Below are 27665 nucleotides of genomic sequence, written 5' to 3'. Positions count from 1 at the left end.
CCGTGTCTGTGTGTGCACTGTGATGGACTGGCGTCCCATCCAGGGAGTGACTAGCCTTGCGCCCATTGCTTGCTAGGATAGGCTCTTGTTCCCACACAACCCTGATTGGAAGAAGCAGTGAGAAAATGGATGGATGAGCTTCATTGCCAAAATTATCTCAAACACAGTAGAACGATAGATTAGCCAGCTTGATTTTTGTAAAGTTAGTGACATTTTATACACTCTGTAGAGCTGCAAGCATTAACTGGCTCAAGAAACAGTAACACTGTGAGTTAATCAGCACATGGATTTTCCATCTGCACCCTTGAAGTTTATTTATTTGTTGTTTGTTTCAGTGGAAATGCTCCTATAGCCGCCATGACAAATGAGCCACACAATGAATTTTCCCAAACTCCGGAGGTGCACTGCACGCAAACACTTGATGAGTGGTGTCTGCTTCTTTATTTCAGTGTTTGAGGTGGAAGTACAGCGCTGCGTGGCTCTACTTTTGCTAGTTCAAGTCCGAGATAACAATTCTAGGGGTTGGGAGATAGTGCCGCTCTGGGGGGCTTGGAGAAGAGATTGTGGAATGCTGTTCTGGGAAGGATTAATAGAAATCCAGGGATCTGTTGAATGACCAAACGTTTGTCCAAAAACGAATTGCCTAAAATAAAACCATAGAGGTGATGAAAGTGAATTGACTTGGGCAAGCTTCAGTCTGTCAAGAACAAGCATCCTAATCTTAACACCCCCCGGGGCTTCAATCCTGCTGGAGCTGTGTAATTTAAAGGAGTAAAGTGGATTACCTTTATCCACCGCTCGGTAATTTGATCCAAGTTATTCAAAGTTGGAAAGCGGTCTGAAGTAAGGATTTTTGTTTTTACCCAGGTGTTCATCGCAGCAGTTTGCAGAGTTAACTCCGAACTGCTCCTTTTAATTTGGCAGGGAGAGCAGGCGCAGAAAGAAGGGAGGTGCCACTTAACTCAAAGAGGTGCAGGAGTGTGGGGCAAACTCCGGTGAATTCAGTTGTCAGGCAAAGGGGGTGGCGTATTTTCAGCTCCAAATGGCAGTGTCAGGGAGCAGCAGGGGCTGCGGAGGATCCCCCTCCAACAAGGCCTGTCTGTGTTTCCATCCATTCCTCTCCCACTTTATCCAATTCAGGGTTGTGGGGGAGCCGGTGCCTATCCCAGCAGGCAGTGGGCACAAGGCAAGGTGCACCCTGGAGGGGACGCCAGTCCATTGCAAGGCACACACAGACGCATACTCACGTCAGGGACAATTTTCCCATAAGCCAATTCAAAGACATGTTGGTAGTTTGACCATGGGAGGAAACGTGGGGGTCCTGGGAGGAAACCAGTCCAACACGAGGAGAACATACACACTCCAGACATTCAAATAGCACCCCAAGTACTGAACCCTGGGCCCCAGCGTTGCAAGGCGCCAGTGCTGACCAACACACTACCTCCTGTCAGTTTGTGCCGCTCTAAAACCTAATGCATAACCTCTAATGGTTTCTGTCTTTTTTTTTTCCCTAAATCTGATGTACTGCAGTAGCTCTAAATACTTTGGCAAAGTGAAGCCGGCTGGTGGTAAGTGATTTGTACTGTCAGATCAGCGTGTGGATTATGAATTATCAAGGAATAGAGAGGTTGAGACATTTCCACTCTGCCCATTTATTTGGGAGGACAGGCTCTTTTGTTTCAAATGTAGGTCACAGGCACTTGGGAATACAGTGCAAAGTGACCATTGTGAATGGCTTGGCGCAAGGAGATAGATTGCCGAAACAGCTGGACCTTTCCAAGATGACCATACTCTCTGTCAGACCAGAGCCGGCGGTGTGCATTCATTTTCTTCCATCTGTAGTCAAGCAGGAGCCGGGAGTCGAATCTGGAGTGCCTTTCAAAATCCTTATGGGCTTCACTATGGGTCTTTCAAACAGATTTGAACACCTTATGTGTTTATTTGTGCAGTAGTTCCAGTAGAAAAGGTTACCCGACAGTCATTGTTCGCTCTCCAATTCTAGATGGTTTGTTGACAAGAGATTCACACTATATCTCTGCCGAAAACGGCAATTCAGTGAATGCTTTTCGGTAAGCAATTCAGATGGCCTCGTACTCGTGAAAGCTCAGGTATGGAAGCTGCTCTTGTGATAAATTTGGACGTATGCTGTCAGTCTCCAACGGTGTTCTATTAAATTAAACCATTTGGCAGCTGGAACTAGCAGAATAGCTGCACAGGGATTGCGATGTATGGAGTTAATGGTGGCAAGTGTGTGAGCCCGTGTCTCTCGGGGTTTCTGGATTTGTGAGCGTCTTCCGGCTGACTGCGGGCCAGTCTGATCCGTTTCAGGTTTCACCTGCCTGTAAAAAGGCATCACTCCGTGTCGAATGTTCTGAGCTTGTTTCGCGTGAATCTACATCGACAGATAAAACTGTAAAGGCGATGCTGCTTCTTACGCCTCATCAGGACAATTTGTACAGTGGCGTTGGGTTTAGGTGCCCGTGACCAGACTGGTTCTGGTATTTTTCCGTGCGGGAACGCCTCTTGGAGAGTTAGGGAGACAGCTGTGTGAACAGGCATCTGAAATGCAGACTTGATGCGCTTTCCTGCTGGCACCAGTTAAAGGGAGACAACTGTGAGGTTGCAGGCAGCTGTTTTACCAAGAGAAATAAAAAGCAGCTCTACCACTGTTTTTTTGGGAGGGTTTAGAAAGGTATGTTGACTCTTTCAGAAGCGACATGTTAATTGCCATTGACACATTTACTGAAAACTATCTAAAAGATGCACAAAATCAAAACAAGTGGTATTAATTGACCTTAACCTTTTCTACGAATAAAAGCCTGACTTTTTTTCTTGTGAATAACAGACCATGTTTTGCTGAACATTTACATTCTGCAAATTTAATGACCGCCCTTTAATGCCAGTGTTTTGTGAGGAATCTGACAAGATAGCTTTTCTATAACCGCTTTTAAATGTATATAATGTTTTAAAACCCCTAAGGTTTATATTTGCTTTTTTTAACATTCAGAACAATTTACAGAATCTTCTTTTGCGAAGTTACCCTGACTCCTGTTTTTGGCCCTCAACCATGACATCCCTGGTGCATGCAGGCCTCCTGTATGCAGTCTGCTATCCTGCAGTAACATCACTGAGGGCCCAGTTTTGCTGCCTGAAATTAAAAGGCTGCTGCAGTGTTATTGGAACACAGGCGGCTTTTCCAGGAAGCACTGATGTATATTGTACAGCAGGGCTTGAGGCCGAGGGAAACTGTTCTCACCATCCTCCTTTTGTTATATAACTAACCTGTGCTTCTGACAAGAGCCATTAAAATAATGGACCATGTATTGCTGTAAAAATCTCTTGCTTTACTCAGCAGGCGGCTGGACACTGGGGAGCAGGCGGCTTTTTTTTGATACAGTTGACCCTTTCCCACAGAAGCGCAGACAGTTTGACCATTGTTTGCTTGCCCACGACTGTCCAGACAGCTTGACCGTTTGTCCTCTTAACCACAGTGGCCCAGGAGGCTTGACTATTTTGTATCTTTGACCAGAGAGGCACAGAGAGCCTGAGCTAGCCATTTTCCTCCACTCCGTCATCCACAGTCATATCAATTCAATTACTTCATTAAACAAGTTTTGATGAGGATAGAGAAAGTCCTGTGAGCAGGGCAGACTTTCATTATTATTACTGTAAATACGAGTGAATTCAAATAATCAGAATAGCAACTGTTTTTCTTAAATGCTTCATGTTTAACTTTAGGAGTGGTGCCTTGAGTTAAAGGTTGGGCCCATACTTGGAACATAAGAAAGTATAGATGGGGGGACTCAGCCCATCTTGTGAGTTTGGTAGTTTGGTACTCAAGTGTCAAGTGAATCTAATTTTGTTTTTTGAGGTACCCAGAGTTTGAGTTTCTAACACCTGGCTGGGACACCTGTGGGTGCCTCTCCGGGGTGGGGCCCCAGTTTCACAGCACCAGCTGCATCGCCGTTGGCTTCAACACTGCTAGCATGTAAGCCAACTCCGAGCACTGGATATTTTATTCCTGTAGCCTTATTTTGAGAAAATTCGCATTGGCTAAAATCCGGAGCTAAAGTTAGGCTGATTGTAAAAGACCTTGCTGATTGTAAAAGCCTGAAATGGGATCAACCTGCTGTGTACCTGGAATCTAATTTCCAGCCCTTGCTCACATCCTGGTTTTTCTTAGAAAAGTAAGGCTGGAGTGGAAACTAAATTAAATCATGCATCCTGTCCACTCAATAAATTCATTGGATATACCTTCTCTGCACATAGAGGTCAGTGAGCCGTAAGAAATGTATTAATCATTTAACTCAGAAACAAGCAATGCCAGTCTTTGAGGACTGAGGGTTTTCATGCCAATCCTGATCTTAATTGTTTAATTGAATTCGTTGTTTGAGTAAGAACTCAAATCACCTTCAGTCTTAATTAGGCACTTTTCATTAATCTTGTACATTTATTTTGCTTTAACTTATACGTGGTTGCACCTGATAATATGACTATTGCTCTCAATTTCATCTGAACTTCCCCTGTATTTTGCTACTGCTCAAGATAAGAGAAATGAGATTTCTGCATGATTTACACTAAATGGGGAAAATACTTTTAGTAGAAATGGACAGTGCAACAAAAGGGTTCAATCAGGAGAAAAAAGTAGGAAATCTTCAACTGGCCAAGTCAATTTCCAGACTCAAATCCAATCAAGTCTGTGTTTTGCATGCTGGAGAAAGAAACTGAAGTCGGAACACTCCAAGAAAAGGCAAGATCTCAGAGGTGGCTGCCGCAAACATTTCAAATGATTGCAGAAAGAGTTTGTTGAGTTTAATGGGTTGCACACTTTGGGTAGTGATTGCCTTAAAGGGATGTGCAACCAAACTTTTACATTCTGAAACTTTTAAAGGCAACGTGCCGTAATACCTTTGGCCACTAGATTGAACACAAAGTATGTGATCGAGTGGATGCCTGGAATAGCCCCAATATAAGACCTATTGTATTGTAGTTATCATTCATATTAATTTCCTGATCAAAATTACACATTTCTTGACTGCAGTACAGTGATATGTTTTTACTTTTGTGGTCCTAATACTTCTGGATTGTACTTGCACATTGTGCTTCTATAGAATCTTAAACCAGTTAATTCTCACACTATGTATTTGAAGGGGGGTTTTAGTCATGATTATGTTACAAATGCACAGTTAAGGATTAAACGTATCTTTTAAATATTATTAGATTGGTTTATAATTAGGGATTTTTCTCACAGGAGATTTCACTAACTGTGCATTAGGACTGCCTTATAACAGGTAATGGAGTCGCTCCTTTTATAGAACACTTTAAGTAATTCTAGTCCTGCCGCAGAAGGGGAAGTCTTCAGAGTGGCTCCATAGGTGCAGACAGATGGTATGTATATCAGTGTGTCCTGTGGGACTCTGCTGTAGAAATCTTTGCCGTGTATCACGCCAATCTCCAGGGCAGGCTTGGAGACAGCCGGCTCCCAGCCCCTGCCTCACAGACAGGCAGGCCTGAACTAGGTCTGCAGCTGCTGGGATTGGGATTGGGAAGGAGGAAATCCTCCGTGACTCATCTGCAGGGCTGAGGTTGCCTTTTTAACATGCTGCTTTCTGGCCCTCCCCGACATCCAAAACACACAGTGTTTGCTTCGTTTCTTATGCCCCTTTGTATACAATTTTAGGGACTTCTGCTTATCAAGCAAAAGCATGTTGGCTTCTTTAGATCATGGACTGATGAGATATTCACAAGAGCATTATCAAGATTATGAGTTGTGTTTGTGATCATAACATTGTGTTATTAAGGACATTAAAGGGTCAGAAATGTGGGCTGCGGGGGTGGCAGGGTGGTGCAGTGGTTAGCATTGGTATATTGGCATATATTTATTTGTCTTGGTTTGGCCAGTCTTTTTGTTGATGTCTGCTGTGGGTGATTTGTTTTCCCAGTCAAAGAGTATTACTCCTGTCCTGAATGAATGTTGTATTAACAGTCTATAAACAACCTCTCTCATTTCTTTTAACACAGTTATGAAAATACCATCAGGCACTGGGGATGTAGTATTTCTAACATGCGCAACATCAATGCCTCCTCTGTGCTCATATTGTGAAATGCAGAATTCTCTTTGCTTTGACTGTGGCATGTCCTCAGTGTCTTTTGTGTGAAACACCTGAGTGAACTATTCATTTAACAGCCTCGTCCTTCTCATGTGCAGGATGTTTCCCATTACTGTATCCAAGTTGCTTTACTTCATCCTTCACTGTTACAGCACCGAGCTAGAAAAAGATTTCTTTCAGCCTCCATTGCAGTGCTCTTTTCTGTGCCACCCTTGGCCTTTCTAATGTCATTTTACCCTGTGCGTGCCATTCATCACACTCTTTTATTCAGCTGCTTTCAGTTTTTGATCGTTCTCTGCCAAGAGCCGTTATATACTGTATACTGTATATATGCTTTCTTTCTCCTTCTGTTGTCTTTATTGCTAACCTTTTTTTTGGACTGCCTTCACAGTTTCAGGATATGCAGGATAAGTGGACCCTTGATGTGCTGCTTCATAAAAACTGTCAGCACTGACATGTTCAAAAGCCACAGAAAGTACAAGGGTTGGCTTAGGTTTATGAAGTTTTTATGTTCTCCAAATCTGATGCTCGTTATTTTTATGGGAAGCAAACAAGCGGTCTCGTTGTTTTGCCTTTTTGTGACTCCTCCTCTCCCCTTCCCAGTGGCTCTGGGCCGGAATCAGCCCCTGAAGAAGGACAAGCCCAAATGGAAGAGTGATTACCCGATGACAGATGGGCAGCTCCGCAGCAAACGGGATGAGTTCTGGGACACGGCGCCCGCCTTCGAGGGGCGCAAGGAGATCTGGGACGCCCTCAAGGCCGCGGCCCACGCTTTCGAAAGCAACGATCACGAGCTGGCCCAGGCCATCATCGACGGCGCGAGTATAACTTTACCGCACGGTAGGTCGGTGGGCTGCCTCTTGTGCAGGTCCCCCCAACGCCCCCCCCCACCCCACCCTACTGCTCCTTCATTGCAGCGGCTGATGAACAAAGGGCGGGCGTTGTGGCCCTCAGTGAAGCTTGCGTTGCCAAACGCAGGAACGTTAAAAACAGTGGAGGAGGTCATTTGGCCTAACTGGCCTGTTTGGTAGTTAGTAGTTAATTGATTTGAAAGAAATCAGCATATCGGCTTCAACAACATGGCCAGGCAGCTTGTTCCACACCCCTTTGTGTGAAGAAATGCCTCCTGTCCTGAGTGGAGGATCTCACCCAGCTGTCTCTTGAAAGAAACCAGGGTGTCGCTTTCATCCACACGAGAGCAAACTTGTTCCACACTCCTGCACCCCTTTGTGTACAGAAGAGTCTCCTGTTCTCAGTTTTAAATGCACTGCCACGTAGTTTCCACTTGTGGCCCCTGACTCTTTTTTTCACTGAAAATTAGAGCCTGGAGCCGTCGGACGGATTTCATAAGGGCTGCAGTCGCAAGAAAGAAGTGACCAGATGGGCAGATTCACTTTATTGTTCATGGTGCAGCTACAGGCCACTGGGCAAAGTAAAAGAAAAATGTACATCAGAAAGTTATTTCTGTGCCATGCAGGAGTGTAATTCATCCGAAAGATGAAGTGGCAACAGGGTGCTGAGGAATTTGACACGAGCAGTAATGGGCTGGAGGTGAAAGAAGAGGGGGGTTTAAAGATGCCATTCTGCTTGCTGAATATTTGCTGTTCGTGCAGCGGTCTGTGACAGAGCTAATTAAAAGTGCAGCAAGCTATTAGGCATCTGCTTAAGGTGCCGTGAGTCAGGACATGATAAATTCACCCGTTCTTTGAACCAGACAGGTTAATAAGATCGCAGTGTTGTTGGTTTTTTTTTTTTACAGACTGGGTCTCTGGCGTTTCAGTCACTCTAGAACTGAAACATCGGTGTTCCTGGAGAGTCAGTTTAACAGAACCTGTGGAAAACAAATTACCAAAGCAAGACATGCTCAAACTGTCAGAAACTGCAGACCAACATGAGCTGCATAAGCAATTCTTGAGCAATTCTGTGTGGCCAGTGCTATTTTTTTAGTTGTAGTATCTTGACTGCCTTTTTGTCAGTCTTCTTTAAAAACTTTAAAAAAGCAGTTCCAAGAACTGTTTGCATGTACTGTCTCTACTGGTTCCCCAACACAGGCACCCCAGATGGAGTGAGTCAGACTCTCTAAAATCCATTAGAATTTGATTTGTTCTCTTCACAGAGGAGCTGCATAAACTCCAGTGAGCAATGGGAGTTTTAAGCAGCAGCCGTAGCAACTAAACTGGGGTTAACAGCAGGTCAGTGCTTGAGACAACATGGCAGCCTACAATATCCTCCATGCTTTGTACTCCATCTTTTAAAAACCTCATGAAGAGTGTCCGCCTATTAACAGTTTTTTGTAAGCGGTGTAGCTTTGACCCTTGTCTTTTTTTTTTTAACTGGCTGAATATGAAATCCCTGCATATCGCTCTGCCTGTTCAAGCACTCAGTGCAGGTGGTGATGATTCATGCCTTGGGATCGGAGTCATTTCATCAGCTGCAGAGTTAGGGAACCATCTCATTGCACAGTCCCGTTGGCTCTGATGCTTTCTAAAGGTCTACCTGTTGAGCAGCATTCATCTCCATTATCCCTCCACATATAGAGGTGCGAAGAGTAGGGTTATGAGAGTGTTGCTGTGGTGCTACGCTAATTGCTCTCGCCATCCCAGCTGTAGGTCTGTAGTCTTGACCAGGGAGAGCATTGTAGGACTTTGAGCACGTAAGCTTCCCATTGTAATTGTGCTGAATCAAAGCACAGTCACCTGTCAGTAGTGATTCTGCAGCAACCCAACATGCACGTGTGATATAGTGCTACACCCTTCATGCTACTGAGCTGCTTTTTTGGAAGCATCAGCCACAATCTTTTCTTTTCCTGTTTTTTTCCCACGTTTCAAGCGTTCTGCCACTCAGAGTCTTTCTCCCTAGACCGCGTTCCTTGAAATTCAGTCTGTGGTGTGAAGGGAGTCTCGTGTCCTGCTGACTTTCTGGGATCTGTTCTGTTCCGGTCTGGATTGTAGATGCAGGTTTTGGCATCTGTTGTCCATGTTTGGATTGAATAAAAGCAGGGCATGTAGGTTTCCTTCATTATCTCTATAAGACCAGTGTATCCCTATTCTTGCTGGACTTGCCGAAAGCTCCATTTTCAGGCTTCCTTTAGCCAAACCTCTGCAATCAAAGTGAAGTAGTTCCGTTCTAAAGCCACAGGGCCCTGCTTTCTGTAGCGTTAAGTGGACTAGCAAACACGACTCCCTCTGCTACCCATCCCCACCACTGCTTTATACACCATGAGTTCAAATCCACAGCCACAGCACCCCCATTCATCTCATCTCCCATGGCTTCCTGCAACTCAAGAAACAGGATGCAGAATCATTTTGCTTGTGTTCCAGGGCCCTACCTACACTGGCATCTTTTAATGTCTGAGCTTGCTCAGTGCCGCATCACGAATCGGCTGTTGCACAAGTGCTCCGTGTGTGCTCGGACCCATGGCTTCAGAGCTCCTTTGGGATGTTGTGCTCTCTACCTCAAGTAGCAGGCTCCTTTGTTCACTGTGCATGTTTATAAACTGAGCTTTTAGATATTTTCTATATATTTTTACTTGCTTTATGTGAAGCAGCTGGTACTTGGAGCTCAAGTTTTTTTTATTTGATTGTCAGGATGTGGTGCATCGCAGTGTATTTCGTCTTTCGCAGCCTTTTCTGTTGTACCATCCCCCAAACCACTAAACAAAACACTGTTGAACTCTTGGGTGTCTTGACCAAGAGTGGTAAAAATGAGCATTGCATTGCTATCAGACTGAATTGCTTATGCTTTCTACTTCTGCCTCACTAAGACCATGCGAGGTAAGCCTCTTTCCAGTCCAGAGCAGTTGCAGACAGAGCAATCCATTGACTTACTGGCGCCATACAGTGGCGCGGCTGTGCAACTACAGTTCTAAGGTGCGAAGCGGTTCTGCCTCTACAAGCCACCTGTGTGTGCATCCAACCCCATTAGCAGCAGGGTGCAGCCAGCACACACACGTTTGTCATGGCCCCTGTGCCACTTACTCTTCGCCCAGAGAGGCATGGTTGTGGAGATGGCATTATTTAAGATGGGGGGGGGGGTTCCTGGGAAAATAATTCATCAGGTTCAATTTCATTGTCAGCACTTCTAGATGGACAAAAATAACCTTGGACCTACTTGGGCATTTGCCTTTTGAATTTGTAGGTGTGAAAAGCTTCCCATAGTCTAAATTAAAAAACCTTGGGGTGATATTCAATTCTGGCTTAATATTCGACCCATATGTGCAGCATATTGTCAAAAACATTTTTTTTCACCTCAGAAATATTGCTAGACTACGCCCTATGTTATCCCTGACTGTGGCTGAAAAGCTGATCAACACATTTGTGTTCTCCCGAATTGACTACTGTAATGCTCTACTCGCTGGGGCATCTAAATCTACTCTGAACAAACTGCAGTATATCCAAAATTCAGCAGTCAGAATCCTGACCAGGTCTAGTGCAAGTGTTCACATTACTCCTATCCTAGAGTCCTTGCACTGGCTTCCTGTCAAATTTCGTGTGGACTTTAAAATCCTCATGCTCACCTACTGTATAAGGCTCTGCATGGCTTGACACCTCAGTACCTTCCTGAACTATTATTGCCCTACTCCCCACCTCGCAACCTTCACTCTTCTAACTCTGGTCTCCTAACTGTCCCCCAATCCCGTCTACATTGTATGGGTGACAGGGCCTTCTCCTGTTATGCCCCCAAGCTCTGGAACTGTCTCCCCAAGGATATCAGAGAGTCACCTTTTCTAAACTCCTTCAAATCCAGACTCAAAACCCTCTTCTTTAGAAGAGCCTTTACTTAACTGGTTCCATTCTTTACCCCTCTGCTCCTACTATACTTGGTACCACCATCCACGGTCTCCTCTGTGTAGTGTAATTGTGTTTTATCTTGTGTATTCTCTTTTATTTATTGTTTTTGTCATTCTGTAAAGCGCTTTGAGAAGCCACCTTTAAAGGCGCTATATAAAATAACGTTTATTATTATAGACACTCTGTGCACACGTGCGTTCTCCTTGTCTCCTGCACAGGGGAGGCTGGGTCTACAGTCTTTAGATTTTGCAGGAGAATACCTAGGAAAGGTAGGTTTTTCTGTGTGTTTATTTCGGAGAGAACTATTTTGTTCCCTCATTTAACCTCTCGGAATTTGAAATGATTAGAGGACAGTATTTAAAAAACAGTCAAGATACAGTGGCCTCACAGGAGATAGAAGATTTTGCCCCCGGGATTCTGTGCAGATTAAATCTGCACAGTCAAAACCAGACTTTCTTAAAAGATCAGCCACCAGCAGTGTAAGATAAAATCAATGGATTAGAGGTGTTTGTGACAAGGAAAAAAATAAACCAGGGCACTGGGATGTGCTTTTAGCTTTCTTTCTGGCTGTTGTTGCAATTAAAATGTGTCCAACAAATGCATAAACTTGTATTTTTTAATATTTTTTCTTTACCCTGCATCAATTTAACGTATTGGTGTTTTTTCTTCACTCTTTCCTCTCCATTGGTTTCATTTTTACTTGCAAATTAGCTGCAAAGGCTCTTCGGTACTGCTAGTCTGTAGAAAGCGAGGCAGCGCTCTTTGTGGTTCTGGTCTGCTAAAGCCTGGTGTGTTAATCTCTGATTCGGGCCTTTCGCCTACCTGTCCAAGCTAAACCTGAGCCTAAAACAAGCTGAGATTTCTGTTTGTTGTGTGTGGGGGGGGGGGGGAGGACTAAAATTCCTTTAAAACCGTGTGGTGAGACGTGTGTGATATTTTGTACTGAGAACACTCACCACGCATTTATGAAGTATAATGTGATTCTCATTGTTTGGCTTCTAATCTCTGCCATACATGTAGCAGGGGCGATAGAGTTACATCCACTGCTTTGTGCACTGGTTCATACTAATGAATCATTTTACACTGAGCTCCAGGTTCTGAAAAAGTGTGCATGTCATACATGGGCATGAAGATAAACAGGTGAACAGTAATGGACAGTATACAGTATGTAATATGATTGAATAGGCCTGATGCATGTCCAGAGCTGCAGGCTGGTCTTGGAAAGAATTGGCTTCATTACTCTGCTCTCCTCCCCACTAATAGCTGATGTGTGGTGAGCGTTCTGGTGCACTATGGCTGCCGTCGCATCATCCAGGTGGATGCTGCACATTGGTGGTGGTGGAGGGGAGTCCCCATTACCTGTACAGTGCTTTGAGTGGAGTGTCCAGAAAAGCGCTAAATAAGTGTAAGCTATTATTATTATTATTATTATTATTATTATTATTATTATTAATTGCAGATTGCCTTTGTAATCCGGCACTGTGATCCTTTTGTCTCGCCAGTTAAAATAAAGTTTCCGTCAAATTATAATTCTAAAATGAGTGCCCGCAGGCTGGTTCAGGCAGGTCAGTCCCCAGCAGGAACGTTCTAAAATATTCTTAAGGAGCTCAAGTAGAGTTGAGCTCTTTTCATTAGAAAGCAGACGCAGGCTTCTAATTAATATGCTGGCATCTTCGCTATCTGTTTATTTCTCTTCTCTTTTGTAAAAAAGGATGCTTGCAAGAGCTCGATAGTTTCTTAGAGCTGCATTAGCAAGGCATGGATGTGGTATAATTGCACAGTACAACAAGGCCTTTGAAAAAGCTTTTCAGGCTGTCTTTAAGATCAATAAAGGGAATATCTCATGCTTTAAAGGCTTAGATGAAGCGTGCATCTTCTGTACAAAGATGGAGCTTAATACTCGGGTTACGAGAGAACGTAATATATTTCTCTCCGTGTGTATAAATAGCTTCAGACAGACCCCATAGTATTGCATAGTTTTGAGAGCAGGCAATCCGGCATGAATTGTCCTAGCCTGGGCCTGACCATCAGGACGTGCCATCACAGCCCTCGTGCGAGCAGAGGGACGGAACGCTCAGACGTGCGTGCGCTAGTTGTGCTCATCACCCGTGCCTCTGCTGACACGCTTGCGTTGCGTTCTTGTAGCTCCACACGCTGTTCCTTAAGCCTCGCGTACAGATGTTGAGGCGGCTTGGCTGTAAAGACCTTTTCCAGGCTTTTTTACCCCCCATTCCTCCACCGTTGCAAGCAGGCACTCGGGAACCTCGGGCCCGTCCTTCAGAAGGCTGTGCCGCTCCCTCCCGGCCGGCCCCGGTCCTCACTCCAGCACGCGGGGGCGCGGCGCGCCGCAAAAGCAACTTCTTGGCTGAAGGGCCCGCGGGGGTGAGCGGCAGACATGCAATCTGCCTGGTTAGAATCGCATGACGAGCAACCGGAGCTCGGTGAGCGGGTCAGGCAAGGGCAGGCTGGCTCCGTACACCGCGCAGAGCCTGTCTGCTCATCCCGACAGTCCGTATTCTGGTTAATCCGGAAATGTCCCGAGATGCTAGCGGGGAGCAGCGTTTGGTTATAAGCCTAGGAAGTAAGAATGAATTACTTCCTTTCTTCACCACCTCCGAGGACAGGCAGCCCTCTGAAAAGCCTGAAGCTGGCCGGGGTGCTCGCGCTCTGTGACGTCTGCCTCGTGGGCTTGCTGGGGCAGTGTCAGCAAAGGCTGCTGGGACACGGGTCCAGCCCGATGCTGGAGTGTCCGCGTCCTTGCTCCAGGAAAATACCCAGTTGGGTGAACGGGCGCAAACAGACATCGCTTGAGATAAAAACCAGCAAATGAACTGTGAGGAGATGCTGGTAAGGGCTGTTCTCTTATTCAGACGGCGTTTTCCAGGAGGAGGAAATACCAGGAGGAGAGAAGCATTAGCCCTCAACTTCACCTGGCCAGATGGGTCTGGAAATGTTCCCACGTGGCAGGCGTTTCCTCCTGATGTTCAAATGTCGAGTGCTTTTTGTTAAATTAAAGTGTAAATTTCCACTGTTCTGCTTACCTGGAATCGCCTGAGCTGGCTTCACCGCGTCCCTATAAAGGGAGCTGGGCCTCTGCTGTGATGCCAGGGCTGTCGGCGTCAATAATAAATGAGCCCCCTGGCGTGCTAATCACGCACCGAGAGAGAGAGGCCCAGCCAGGAGCTGGGCACGCCTGGCCGCCTCCTTGTAAACCCCACAGAAATTCCAAGTCAGAACAATGAATAAAGGTGCCACTCACTTTCCATTTACTGTGTTTTGTGCACCACAGCTGTTTGTCTTCAAATTTATTTTTTAAAATGGCCTCATAGCCAGCAGCTGAATCACCCTGCAGCTCACAATTGAAGCTAAGGAGGTGTGATCCTGATCAGTACCTGGATGGGAGATCTCCTGGGAAAAACTAAGGTTGCCCCTGGAAGAGGTGTTAGTGGGGCCAGTAAGGGGCGATCACACTGGATGATGTGAAGACAGCCATAGTACACCAGAACTCTCACCACCACACGATCAGTGGGGAGAACACAGTGATGAAGCCGGTTCATAGATGGGGATTATTAGGAGTCCATGATTGGTAAAGACTAATGGGAAATTTGGCCAAGTCACATGGGTAATACCTCTACCCTTTTTGAGAAACGCCCTGGGATTTTTAATGACCACAGAGAGTCAGGACCTCGGTTTTACACTAAGCCGAAGGATGGCGGCTTTTTACAGTATAGTGTCTTCGTCACTATACTGGGGCATTAGGACCCACACAGACTGCAGGGTGACCGCCCCCTACTGGTCCCACTAACACCTCTTCCAGCAGCGCCCTTTGCTTTCCCAGGAAGATTTTTTGAATGGCAAATACAACTTTTTGAATATTTCTTTGGATTTGTTTTTGCTGGTAAAGCAGTGCTTCACCAGATCACCTTCAGCCAGTCTGTTCCATGCAAAAATTGGATAGGAATTCCAGGGACAGAATTCACTTTGACCATAAATATCCTTTACCTGACTTTGACTACAGATTACAATTTGGTAGTTTTTTCTAGAGTTTGAAATACACATTCTTATGCACTTTTCGGACTGTCACTTGTATGCATGGAGTTTGACTGTTTATAAGGACAGATCAGTAGATTAGATGGCAGTATCTCTGCTGCAGACTTGCACTTACGTTTCTGGGCTGAGTGACAGAACTGGGTTACTTTCTCAGATCAAACATTTCTTTTCGTGGAGTAGTTCTCCAGCAACATGTTGTGCCTGTCAAATGAGCTGCTCCAAACTGGCTGTCTCTGGCTCACAGAAGAACCTTTTCCCATGTTTGTTAAACGCTTGATTGTTCCAGCCAAGTTTCCCTGATAAATCTGAGCTTCCCATGATTCAGTGGGGCAAGATGGGTTTTCCTGAAAAAGAGGAAGTTGACCAAGGGCTGGTATCCATTCAAAAAATAATTTTTGGCTAAGTGAGCTGCCATTGCTGTTGCATTCTGGGTGTTCGGGTTAACGAGCAAATCAAAGGATATTTCCATGTAAGGTCACACAGAGGTCAAAGACAGCAATTTTATTGCATCAGTTAAGAAAAAATATTTTTGTAACCTTTCCTTTTTTCCATGGTCAACGTTATATTATTCCATACCATCAAAGGTGTACAATAACATCTAACGATCAAACAAGCGGAGACCCCCAACAGAATGGCCGCGCACCCCTGTTTCAGATGGACATCATCAAAGGTCAGCCAAAGCAAAGGACCAGCACACAGCAAAAACAGATAAGAGAAAGACTGATCGAAAGAAACAACATCTTGATGATTTCTTTTACCATCTCAAAGAAACAAACAGTCTGGTCTCCAGCCCCATGTATCCAGGCCATGGAAGGTCCCAGAAACAAACATCCCAGAAGAAAAAGGGCCACTCATGCCAGAGAAAACCTGTCATCTTCCTGACTGCTGCCGAGCCCAATTCCTTTTTGCAAAATAGACCATTTCAGTGACGAATCAGCTCTCACTAAGAGCACTTGTTGAAAATGGGGAATATTTCTCCTAAGTGTTCTAGGTAGAGAAGAGCAACTTCTTCTCCAACACAAGTGAGCTTCAACCTTTCAAGCTGGGCTCCTGGCCATGTGTGTGCAGGGTGGGATCAAGGCCCTCTTGTCCCTTCTGAGTCGCAGGACCCTGGATTAGGTGCCTTTTTATGGGTGTATCAATTTCGATGGGTAGACAGGTGTTCAAAATTATTTTTTTTAAATAGTCTATCCTTGCTATAGTGTAGCAGTATTGATTTACTATTGACTTATTTAAGAAAAGGTCTTTGCAGCAGTTTTTTTCATAGGTCCTTTAGTTGTTGCAGAACCTCTTGGATAACAGGGCCCTGGGTGTGTGGCTTTCCTTGCTGCTCCCCTTATTGTGGAGCATGTCACTTTCCTAGGTAACTGTTGCTCTCCAGCCTATTCCCCTGCCGAGTTTTATTTCCGGGATTGCAGCGAGAGTCTTCGTCTAACTCCTTTCAGCAGCTCCTTAGCCTGACCTAAGAGCGCACACCGATCTGCAGTATAGTAAAAAAAAAGGTTGTGCATGTTATGAAATGAACCATCTTTTTTTTTTACAAAGGCAACATAATGATGTGACTAGATTCTTTCATTTTATTTACAGTATATTCTTTGTTGGAGATGAATTTTAAATCTCTCCCCGCCGCCCCGCCTGTCTCTGGTTTTCCATGTGTTTGCCCCAGATACTAGGTCTCAGCTTCACAGCTGGCATCGGATCAAAGCAATCCTTATCCCTTAATTGGCGTACGCGCGTTTCTTCTGCACTGCTTAATCATGACATATCTGCATACGAATAATTACCGAGTGCAGCGACTAACTGACTCAGGGTGTCAAAACTAAGCTGCATGTTGTCGTCATCATCGTCATTGTTTTATCGCTGGTAGCTGGGCATCACACAAGTAACGCGGTCCCGAAAAAAATCCCTCTGTGTAATGCAAAAACATCAGACTGCGTTACGGAGACGGATGTATTTTGAATGGGTGGGCTTGTTTGAAGAATGACAGTTTTTGTGGGATTCTTCAAATGAGTCAAGTTCTGTTTACATTAGGTTTTGCCATCTCCCAAGTTCTGAGCTAAATTCACTGCCAACTCCTCGCGGGCTTCGTGATGTCAAGGGAAGTCCATGTGCACATTTGGGCACCCACTGCACATTGGTGCTTTTTGGGGCGCTGCAGAAAGGACATTGAGGTGTGCCTGCCCGCCCCCCCCCCCCCCGGGTCACTCCGCCGTTTGTGCGTCTGCTGAAGACAGCGTGCCAGGGACACTGCCCTGTTCGCGTTATTCAATGAAATCAGATTTTTGGGGGGGAACTGTCAGTCCTGAGTCGCTGTTCTGTTTATGATCAAGTAAAACATGAAGTAGTAGTTTAAAATACAGAAGAGGAGCTGATAAAATGGTGCACAGATATGTTTCCCAGTCTGTGACGGGTCTGCCGTAGCAGGAGTGTTATAACAAATGCCCTGTGAAACCTGAGTCTAATTTTGTAGCGTACCTCTTAAGGTCTAATTCTGCATAATCCTCAATGGCCTCATTCTGTTTAATAATGGCGTTCTTATTTAAGGCCTTTTACCAAACTAACAACCACCTCTGCCTTTTAACAGCGCAAGTAGTGCATTCTTTGTCCAAAACACAGATTACATTTCTAGAAAAGTCTGGCCCTGGTACTGTACAGACCATCTATGCCTAAACCAGAGTCGGCAAACCCAGTTCTTGGAGGGCCACAGCGCCTTCCGGTTTCCGTTCCAGCCTGAGTTCTCGAGTTATCTAATTTTATCAGACAAATCTAAAATATTCTTCATATTGATTTTACCCATATGTGATCACTTAAATGAGAGGTTAGTAACTTAAATACTTTAGAGTCACATTCCTGGAGGTTTCATAGGTCTCTATAACATTAGCAATACCTGTTAGCTGGGGAAATAACTGCTCTAGTTAAGCCACTAATTATACCAATTAGATATCTTTGAGGACTACAAGACTACAGCTTTCCAAATCTAGTGTTTTTTAGCCTTGGCAGGAAAGAAGAGAAAAATTCCAATTATCTGATGAATTGCATTAATGTAGTAACATAGCCCTCTCTCTATGAGATCAATAGCCAGACCAACCTGCACACCCACAGGAGCTGAGTAGACCCCACTCGCGCAGCGTTCCTGAGCTGCCCATTGAAATCACACGCAGGTGTGACAGTGAGAAAACATTTTGATTTATGAGCGCTGCTCAAGAAACCTGGAGAGCAGTACCGTGGAAAAAGGGACGCTCCACAGATCGATATGGTCAAAACAACAGTAACGTTAAGCTATATGTTAAAAGCCATAGAGAAAAGAGAGTCCTTCAAGTAAATGGTGAGAATTTTCGACAATCAAAGACACTCTTAATTTTGGTCTGGGCAGTGAGCTCCACAGACAGGGTGCTGAATGCGAAGACACGAAGATCCTCTTTGTGTGCAGCCTCGGTCTTCGGCAGAGTAAGAAGGTCTGAATCAGCAAAAATAAGATTAACAGATGAACTGTACTCATGCAATAAGCTCTTACGATAACTTTGTGCTAGACCACTCAGTGAGATTGTCAATATTGACACATTAGCAGGAGGACCTTAAAATCCTATAGTCCAGATGCGTGTCCACAAATTAATGTTTGGATCGGTCAGTTGCATCTGTGTACAGGGAAGCCTGGCTGCTTGACCCTGATCATTGTTCACCAGATCTGTGGCCTTGCTCTCAGTAATCCCAGGATCAGCAAACCCCTAACCTCCCTTTGCTTGAAAGTGCAAATACGTCTACAACTAAAAAATCTTTATGTTGGCTAATGAAAGATCATTGCAATGGCCCCGTTGTTCTGTTCTTTTAATAATAATATTAAACTAGATTTGATTACATTTCTTAAGTACGTCCTTGATGACTTTCTTTTCAACTAAAAATAAAATAATCTTTAAACGACCTATTGTTTTCTAAAGTCACCTACTCCAGAGAATGAAAGGTCAAATTCTGAAACTGGGTTGAATTTATTTGGTATCATGCCGTTAGGAAGAAATGGTTAAAAAAAACGTATTCAAGTATTTTTTCTGTCTGTTTTCATACTCGGGCTCTGAGTGAGTGTTTGAAGTTGTACAGTAGGTGGGGATGTGCAGAAAGGGGAAATAATAGGTTTGGATCCTCACAGTGGACTGTTTGATCTTGTCACAAAGTCAAGCTCTTTTGATCTTAACATTCTTCTATGTATTTGAGCTCTTAAACCTCAAATTGTTTCTCTGTAACTGAGGTGCATCTGCTTATTATTGTGACTACTTGGCTTGCCTTTTTAACTGTGGTTACCAATGTTTATGCCATCTGCCTTACATAAACCAAGTACAGTGGTCTTTAAATACTTTCAGGAAGTATCATTTTAATTCTGTAGAATCTGCCTCATAAAACAGAAGTAGCTCATCCCCTAAGCTAAACATCCCCTGTTGGAATTAATTAGCTTAAAAAGTTTTTTTTATAGATGGGTTAAAAATATACACATATTGTGCTTCTAATTAGTTTCCAAATGTTTAATTTTAAACAGCACTCTGGTATCTGTTTTTAATAAATAAACCAAACAGCATTATAAGGGCATATCCATAGCAATTGATTCTGGTTCCTCCACTAATAACACTTGCAGGGATTCATTAATACTTCATTTTGGTTTTTATATGTTATAAACTGAGCATCAAAAGAAACATTGCACTTGTAACTGCAACAAATTCACAAAGTTATCAGGGAAATTACAATCTTTTTTTTTCCTAGCAAATGGCAGTGGCATTTTGTTGAAGGGACGTGACCTTTAAATTCATTATGCTGATTAACGTTTGTTATTAACCAAGTTGATCAACAGGGGTCTACTATGAATGTCACAGGCTAGTGGCATGTGTGACCTCCACTGGAAACAATACGAGCTGTATGTGTGCATTGCGTGCTTTGCATGCATGTCTTGCAGATGCTGTCTTGGGTGATTTCCTCTCAATAGAGCCTGGACAAGCATGGGGCTGTTCACTGGTTTCTCAGCCCCAGATGACACATGTCGTCCCCCAGATCCTTCCATGGCATAACCATCACATTCTCATCTGACAGAAAAAAAGCTGTTGTTACATTTGCTGCACGAGAACATATGGTTCCACTGACTGTGAAGTTGGCGTATCAGGGTGAGCCCACAGGAAGGTCCCAGGACTTGATCAATGTATTGCACCGGAGTCATGTCTCCATAAATCAATGTAAGTTCTGTAGCGCTTAGACACCGCTGCCCAGATGGCTCTAGGATGCCTCTATCAACACGGTCAGCTGTGCACACCAACAGCCATTGTCATAATGTGCACGGTCGGTCCTGCTGGGATGATCCCACAGGAAGGGTAGCAGGTGAGGCCCCAGGATTGATAACTGCTCGTAACCCGGTGTCACTATTGAAGTTGCAGACCGTCTCTCATGGACGGAAAATAATAATACGTTTATTTATATCACATTTAATTACAGTGAATCTCAGAGGGCAGCACATAAAAGCAGCAGCTAAAAGAGAAGTCAAGGAACTTAATAACTAAGGAAGATATGAAATTAGAGGAGTTTTAAAATACTGGAAAGTTACAGTATAGGCCTTTTTGGCGGAGGAGATGAGATCTCTTTTAAAGGTCGCAGTTGATCAAGCAGGCTATTCTACAAGCAAGGAGCACCGATGGAGAAGGCAATGGTCAGCAACAGAAAGTATTTTGGTCACCCACAACTGATCTTAAAGACCATGGTGAAGTTTGAAAAAGGTCGATCAGCTAATTCAAATGGTTAAGTAAGGACAGAGTCTTTACCATGTTCATTTTCAATTTTGTCACAATATTGACACAAGACAATTTAAGATTTTCCCCATTTCTTAACATTAATTGGGCAGCCTGATCCAAAGTAGTAGAAAAAAGTTTTCCCTTTTTCTCTAAGCAAAACCTGGTTTTGCCTGCTGTTGGTCTTGGTGGACCAGTAGGTGGTGCTCTTGCCTAATGACCAGAATTTCCATAAAACCAGTGGCACCCTGGTGACTGTGCTGTAGAAGGTGCTGTCATTCAAATGAGACATTACATCAAAGTCCAGAAAACTTAGTTATTAGACATTCCTTGGTTCATAAGAGTGCCTTGGCTAAATGCCAATTTGGACTTCTAAGTCTATTTTTCCTATAGTCTCCCCTTAATTATGCTGGTGAAGCAATTTCTCTCTCCTCCCCTGACCTGTGTCGTGGGGCTGTAGGAGGACTGAACCCCACTCTGGTCTTGTACAGTTTCTCTCTCCTCCCCTGATCTGTGTGTCGTGGGGCTGCAGAAGGACTGAATCCCACTCTGGTCTTGTACAGTTTCTCTCTCCTCCCCTGATTTGTATGTCGTGGGGCTGCAGGAGGACTGAACCCCACTCTGGTCTGGAACAGTTTCTCTCTCCTCCCCTGATCTGTGTGCAGTGGGGCTGCAGGTGCAGAATACCTGTACAGTGTGTGTGTCTCATGGGTGAAAGCAGGGAGGGTAACAGCCACACCTACTAAGATGAAAATGTTCCACACAGAGGATTCTTTGTACCCTCCCTCATTCTGAAGAGGTTAATACAAAGACTGTAAATAGGAATCGAGTAACAAGGTTTTAAAAGAGGCTTTCCACTTTTCTCTCTCTTTCCAAAGTCACAGATGACAGAGCTAATTAGAAAGCGTGAGGGTGTTTTGCACAGATACACAGTGACTCATACCATGTCTCTGAATATTGAGGGCTGTGTGTTTCTTTTGACTACAAAAAACAATATTTCCCTTTGAAATGGAGGATGATTCCCTCTAGTGGCAAACTGTCCCTGCACGTTACCTGAGGTACTGTACATTCTTACTTTCTAAAAACTGGAAATAAGAAAGAAACAGTCAGTATAGTTACTCACAAGTCAGCATGAGTGAGTAATATGCTCCACTTGTTTGACATAAATGTCAGCTCTGTGTCATTAGCTGAAATCTGTGCCGACTGAATAAATACTGTATACTGTTTCTGCATACGTGTCTAAGTCTGGCCCTGCATGACATACAAGGCCAACATGCCAGTGTCATCAGTTTTCTGTTTGGCACAGAGCATTGGTTTCAACAACAGGGCTGGGTTGCCAACAATCCCAGGCACCCACAATCGTTTGTGTACATAAAGTGCCCCAAGTTGTCAGTTTTAAATAGATATTTGATCCAAGGATATCCTCCATCCGTTTCTTTAAAGCCAGAGCATCATATTCAACCAAATTTTTGAGGAGCTTGTTCTGTAGTCCCAAAAAACCTTTGTGTAAAGAACACCCGTCTGTTCTCTTTTTAAATTAAATTCCTCCTACTAACTACGTGTTCTCTGGTTTGTTTCACTGCTGATCCCGAAGAAATACAATTTGGTTGACTTTGACAGTACTTTTTGAGGATTTGGGATACTTAAATCTGGTCCCCTTGTAATCTTCTGTGTTTCAAACCAAAGAGCTTTTGCTCTTTTAACCTGTCAAAGTGAGACATTTAAGCCTGGGAATGTCCATGCTTGTACTTTGAACCAGCCCCTGCTTCTTTGGAGTAGCGCTGTCTTTTTCTATCATGCTTACTCAATAGATCCCCACCAGGTTAAGCAAAACGTGATGTGGAAAGACAAGTGGGAAAACTGTACTAGTTCACAGGTATTCATTTATGTATTAATGCTAGTGTTGCTCACTTTTTTCTGGTCTGTGTGTTCAGCCTGGGCCCAGCACAGAGGAATTTCAATCTCAGTATTGCATGTGGATGAGTCCCTCAGAATTATGAAGACCTCTGCTGACATCTTCTGACATGGTCAGGAGTCCCCTAGCCATTAAAAATAACGTGATTGGTCCAAATGAGTTTTGGATTATGAAATGAAGACTTGTGAGACCGTGTGGAAATATTGTACAGCTTGCCGATCATGACAGAGTTTGAACTGCACGAAATGAAGAAAAAAAAAACGTTGGCACATGCTCTATTGTTAAAAAAAAACATTCCAAAGAACAGAATATATATGCCATTGGAAGAGCTGATAATAGCAGGCTTGCATGGTGTTTTCAGGGTTCTCGTGGAATTTTCATGCTCATGCATTTGCTTTAGCGAACCTCTCTCTGCTTTAACATAATCTTGTACTGATTTTGCAGAGCACTGTACATCATAGTCTGTTGTAATTTACAGAGACTGCTGAGACTGCTGAGTTTCCAAGACCAGCATGGTCCCAGGGTTTTGTACACACTATACAGACCTTCATCCTCTTAGTACCAATGTTAAAGGCATCACAAAAGCATCTTTCTGCCACCTTGCTTATTTTAAGATTATCCTTGATTTAGAAACACTGGTTTGACTTTTGTGACATTACAGAAGAAAACAAGATAAAATGTGCAAGTCTGCCGCCTGGTTTTTAACAGCATCTCATCTTTTCAGCATGTTAACACCTGTACAGGAGTCACTACACTGGCAGCCTGTGGAAATCAAGATAGACTTACTGAAGTCTAACTGAATCGAGACAGTCCTTCATGGGTGGATGAAGACCAGTTTTAAAATCTGTGGGTGACTGGAGCCATGTCTTTGAAATTCACTTCCTAGGACAGTCAGGGATTCTTTGCACCATGGAGATATGTTTAGAAACCTCTTGTTTGACCTTATCTTTTAACTGGTAGTTTAATGGTTTGCTTGGATTTTTATACTGAAAACATATGGAGGTTAATTCCCTGTGGAAAAGTAAAAAGTCTGTTTCTTCGCAGACTTGCCTGAAGAAGGATCAGCAACTGAAATGTTTTTTTCCCAGCTTCTCAGAGGGGTATTCTGAACCTCTGCTTGTTCCTTTGCAGCTTGTACACATACACAGCTCCCCACTTGCACCTGTATTGCTGTTGTTTTTACACAGTACCCTGTGTTGTTGTTTTTTTTTAGGAAAGCCAATTCATAGAGCTTTGATACTGGCTACCCTCTTTTCCCCAAATCGCCTTTCTCATCTGCTCCTCTTCTTTCACTACAAGACAGCGCCCTTCAGTTTCACTTTTCAAGGGTGTAACCCCAACAGATTTATGGGTTCAATTAATGGATTCATTAAATTTGTGTGGGGTGGGGAGAAAAGAGGTATCTGAAAAATGGATTCATTTATTTAAAACTCTAAAGGCCTGGATCTGAGCGAGACGGCAGGGAGGTTGTGGTTTCACTTTCTTGACCTTTGGCTGGACTATGAGCGTTACACTTGGGAGATCCTCCTACTGATTCCAAAACGTCTGGAATGAGTAAAAAAAAATCCACCCGTTTTTCTTAGTGTTGTTTTAATTTAAAAATGACTTGTATTTTTTTTTTGCCTGGCGATGAAAGGATACATTTTCAGGCTTGCTCATTGGGGGCAGTCGTTCGGGAAGTTAAAAATCTAACGTTTCAGTTTTTGATGCGTTTTTTTTTAACTCCCATTTGTTCTCTTTGCCAGGCGCCCTGACCGAGTGCTACGATGAGCTTGGCAACAGATACCAGCTCCCCGTCTACTGCCTGGCGCCGCCCGTCAACATGATCGAGGAGAAGAGCGACTTGGAGATCCTGGACGTGCCGGACCCGCCGCCCAATTCCGGGCACGAGTGTCAGCTGCGGTTGCGGCTCTCCACGGGCAAGGACCTGAGGCTGACGGTGCGGAGCACGGACACGGTGCACCACATGAAGAGGCGGCTCCATGCAGAAGAGAGCGTCGCCCCGGCCAGCCAGCGCTGGTTCTTCTCCGGCCGGCCGCTGACGGACAAAATGAAACTTGAAGAACTAAAGATTCCCAAGGATTACGTGGTGCAGGTTATTGTCAGTCAACCGCTGCAGAATCCCACACCTGTGGAGAACTAAAAAAAAACTTTATACTAATAAGTATCTGTGCTTTTCTGGCTTTTGTATTTTGTTTTTCTTTTCTGTTTTTCTCCCTTTTAAACTTCTGCTCCCGTTCCAACATTCGGAACGAGAGGTCGCGGCCGACGAGCCGGCTGCGACGAAGAGGCTCGCCGGCAGGTGGCGTCGCAGCGCGATGACGTCGGAGCCGACAGGATGGCCGCCTGGAAATGCCGCAGGCGGTTTTGTCGTTGTCGCGGCCTTTTGTTTTCGTTTTTTCACTGTTGGCTTTTAAAGTCTTGTCGTTTTCCTTTTCTTTTAAGAAAAACGAGCAACCAAAAATATGAATCACAGAAAAACAAAATCGTCAGATGAACAGATAAGATCCTCCGGGGGGAAAAGAGGTTTTCACTGCCTTAATTTTTTCTCCCACAGCTCTTTGGCTGCTGATTCTGTAGTATTCAGTGCTGGGGTTATGGGTTTCTTTAAAGGCGCTAAAAACAGACATATTTATCCAGAAGCCACTGTTTTATGTTTATTACTGAGTCATCAAGTCAAGTTTTTCATGCCTGCCTATTTTCTAACGCATATAATGTTTACGACGCACAACAAAAACAAAACAATCACAAGCCAGAGGATTTGTATCTCTATATTTCCAAAAACTAACATGAGACGCAGGCCGAAATATAATTATTTTATGCAACTTCTTAGAAGTTCACCAAGAATAAACTGGTGGGCTATCTCATCCCAGGTGAAATAGGGGCAATTCTGAAATTCCCTCTTCTTTGTGAAAAAAAAAATAGTATTACAGCAAAACTAGTTATTCACATCGAAAATAACTGCACCGTCATTATGGGATTAGAACACGGCCACCATCCCAGCCAATACAATTTCTGCACCCGAAATATTATTTTGAGTAATTTTATCCAGGCCCTGACAGATGCTTTTTTAGATTTTCTTCTGATTTCGCTAGCAGAGAAGTGTACTTTCATTCCTCTTCCACCAATAAAAATTGTTTATGGCATTTTGGTTTAAAAGACTTTATTATTTGTTTGGCTAATCTGTGCGTGCTCACAGCAGATCTTTCCATTCAAACGCAAATGGCCACTTTTATGAACAGTCTCGTATCTCCATTTCCTTTATGCCTGTTGAGATGGTACATTCTGCACTTGGTTAGGTTTTTGCAGAATCTCCGGAAAGAAGAATTGAAATTCCTGTAGATTATGCGCAGAAAAAAACCTTAGCACACAATTTAACCAGAGTCTCCAGTCATGGGCCTCCAGGGAGACGATTCTGTCTTGTGCTTTTAATTAAAACACAAAGGTTCAGGTGGAGTGGGTAATGCAGACCGTTTTTATTCAATGTCTTGGTGCACTCATACAATCGTGCAGAACTCCAAAACAAGCTTCAGGAGGCTTTTTCTGCGTCGTGATCCAACAGCCAATTGCATTTCATTATGTTGACGTCTGAATGTTACGGATTCTGCTTTCTCTAAATCATTAGCCTACTAATCAGCCCAATTAAGGTGTAAATGAACCAATTCAGTCTTTTCCCTAATGCACTGTTCCCTAATGTAATACTTGTTTTAAAGGGACCTGTCCTGTAGGTGGGGTTGATTAAAATCACGGGTGTCCAATCCTGATCCTGGACGCCCACACATTTCGATTTTCACTGCAGCTGAGCTCTTGAACAGATCCTTAACTGGAGGCAGCAAGATTCACATTTTTTGCAAGTTCTTCTCTTTTCTAGACAAAGGCAGGAGATCTTAAATTATTGATATGCAATAGTTAGAAGGCATAGTCTTACATGTTTAGGATCTAAAAACAATTTGAAAATGATCTATCAAGGGTTAAATTATTTAATTAGGTGATCAGCTGGAGCAAAAACCAGCAGGTGTGTCCATCTGAGTTTAACTGCTCCATTGAAGCCTTTAATGCCTTGCTTGATTGGAGCATTTGCATGTCTTTTTATACTCAAATGTTGGAAATTGTATGTTAGTAAAGAGATGCAGTAGTTAAAAGGCAACCTCCCACATGCTTAATGGCTGTCAAACAGCAAATCAATCCTGTTATTAAGTCAGTCAAGGGGTTCGATATGTGTAACTCAGAGCTGGGCTGGAAAGAAAAGCAGCAGATGTGTGGGCACCCCTGCAGCAGAGCACCACCACATGCCTGCGGTTTTCAGCAGGAATTAAATCTCAACTTCTGCCCCACCTGACAATTGCAACTTTCCAGATGAAGCTCTGGCTGCCAAAAGCCGTCACTGAGCACAATCCTGGGTTGGTGCATTGGTGACTGGTGGGTGAGCTGATGTTGTGAGTTCATCCATGTTTGGGTTGGGGGAGTCTCAGAAGCCATATGCTGCCTAGAGCTGAATGTCTAAAACTTGAGGATACACATTGTGTGCCTTTCTGCGTCGATAGTTTAGACACTGCTGCTGATCTTCATTTTTGGCACACAGGTGTATGGAGCTCGGATTGTGATTTAGGGTGCTCTGTGGAACGCAGAGCTGTTGTTTCAGTAACATGTAGCAATCTATGAGTCCTTTTCAGCTGTCACCCAGTGGCCCCAGTGAATATGAGGTAGGCACAAGGCACGCCGCAGTCCTGCATCTTTTGTGTCAGGTTGCTGTAGTTTTGTACAGCTCCCCCAAAGGGCCTAGCTCTTAATCGGCGTGTCAAAATGTAGTTGATTTATTTTCTTTCCTTTTGCCTCTGTGTGTTTTAATGTGGCTTCCTGCTTGTTTCAGGCCAGGCTCTGTGATCAACATCAAAAGTGCAGTGTCACACCATAACCTATGAGCTACATGCAGGGAGCACATGCGGTGACCAGCAAAGCAGTGTTTAAGAAAAATGTCTGTAAGAGAAATACATCCATTTTCTAACTACTTTGTCGTGTACAGTTAGACAACTGGGGAGCCCGA

General features: G+C 44.0%; 1 protein-coding gene across 3 annotated transcripts in view; it reads left to right on the top strand.

Moving 5' to 3' along the window:
* Positions 1-25767, top strand: part of ubtd2 (ubiquitin domain containing 2) — a 35380-nt gene extending 9613 nt beyond the window's left edge. For all 3 annotated transcript variants that reach the window (XM_088604135.1, XM_088604134.1, XM_088604133.1), the window contains exons 2-3: positions 6714-6950; positions 24367-25767. In XM_088604135.1, the coding sequence (XP_088460261.1) occupies positions 6714-6950; positions 24367-24764 (635 nt within the window). In that variant the 3' untranslated portion in view covers positions 24765-25767. The remainder of the gene's footprint in view (positions 1-6713; positions 6951-24366) is intronic.
* The last annotated feature ends 1898 nt before the right edge of the window (positions 25768-27665 follow it).

Source organism: Lepisosteus platostomus, chromosome 13, assembly GCF_059453375.1.
Source record: "Lepisosteus platostomus isolate fLepPlt1 chromosome 13, fLepPlt1.hap1, whole genome shotgun sequence".
Classification (NCBI taxonomy): domain Eukaryota; kingdom Metazoa; phylum Chordata; class Actinopteri; order Semionotiformes; family Lepisosteidae; genus Lepisosteus; species Lepisosteus platostomus.
Note: the sequence above shows the minus strand (reverse complement) of the source record. Positions and strands in the feature narration are given on the sequence as shown.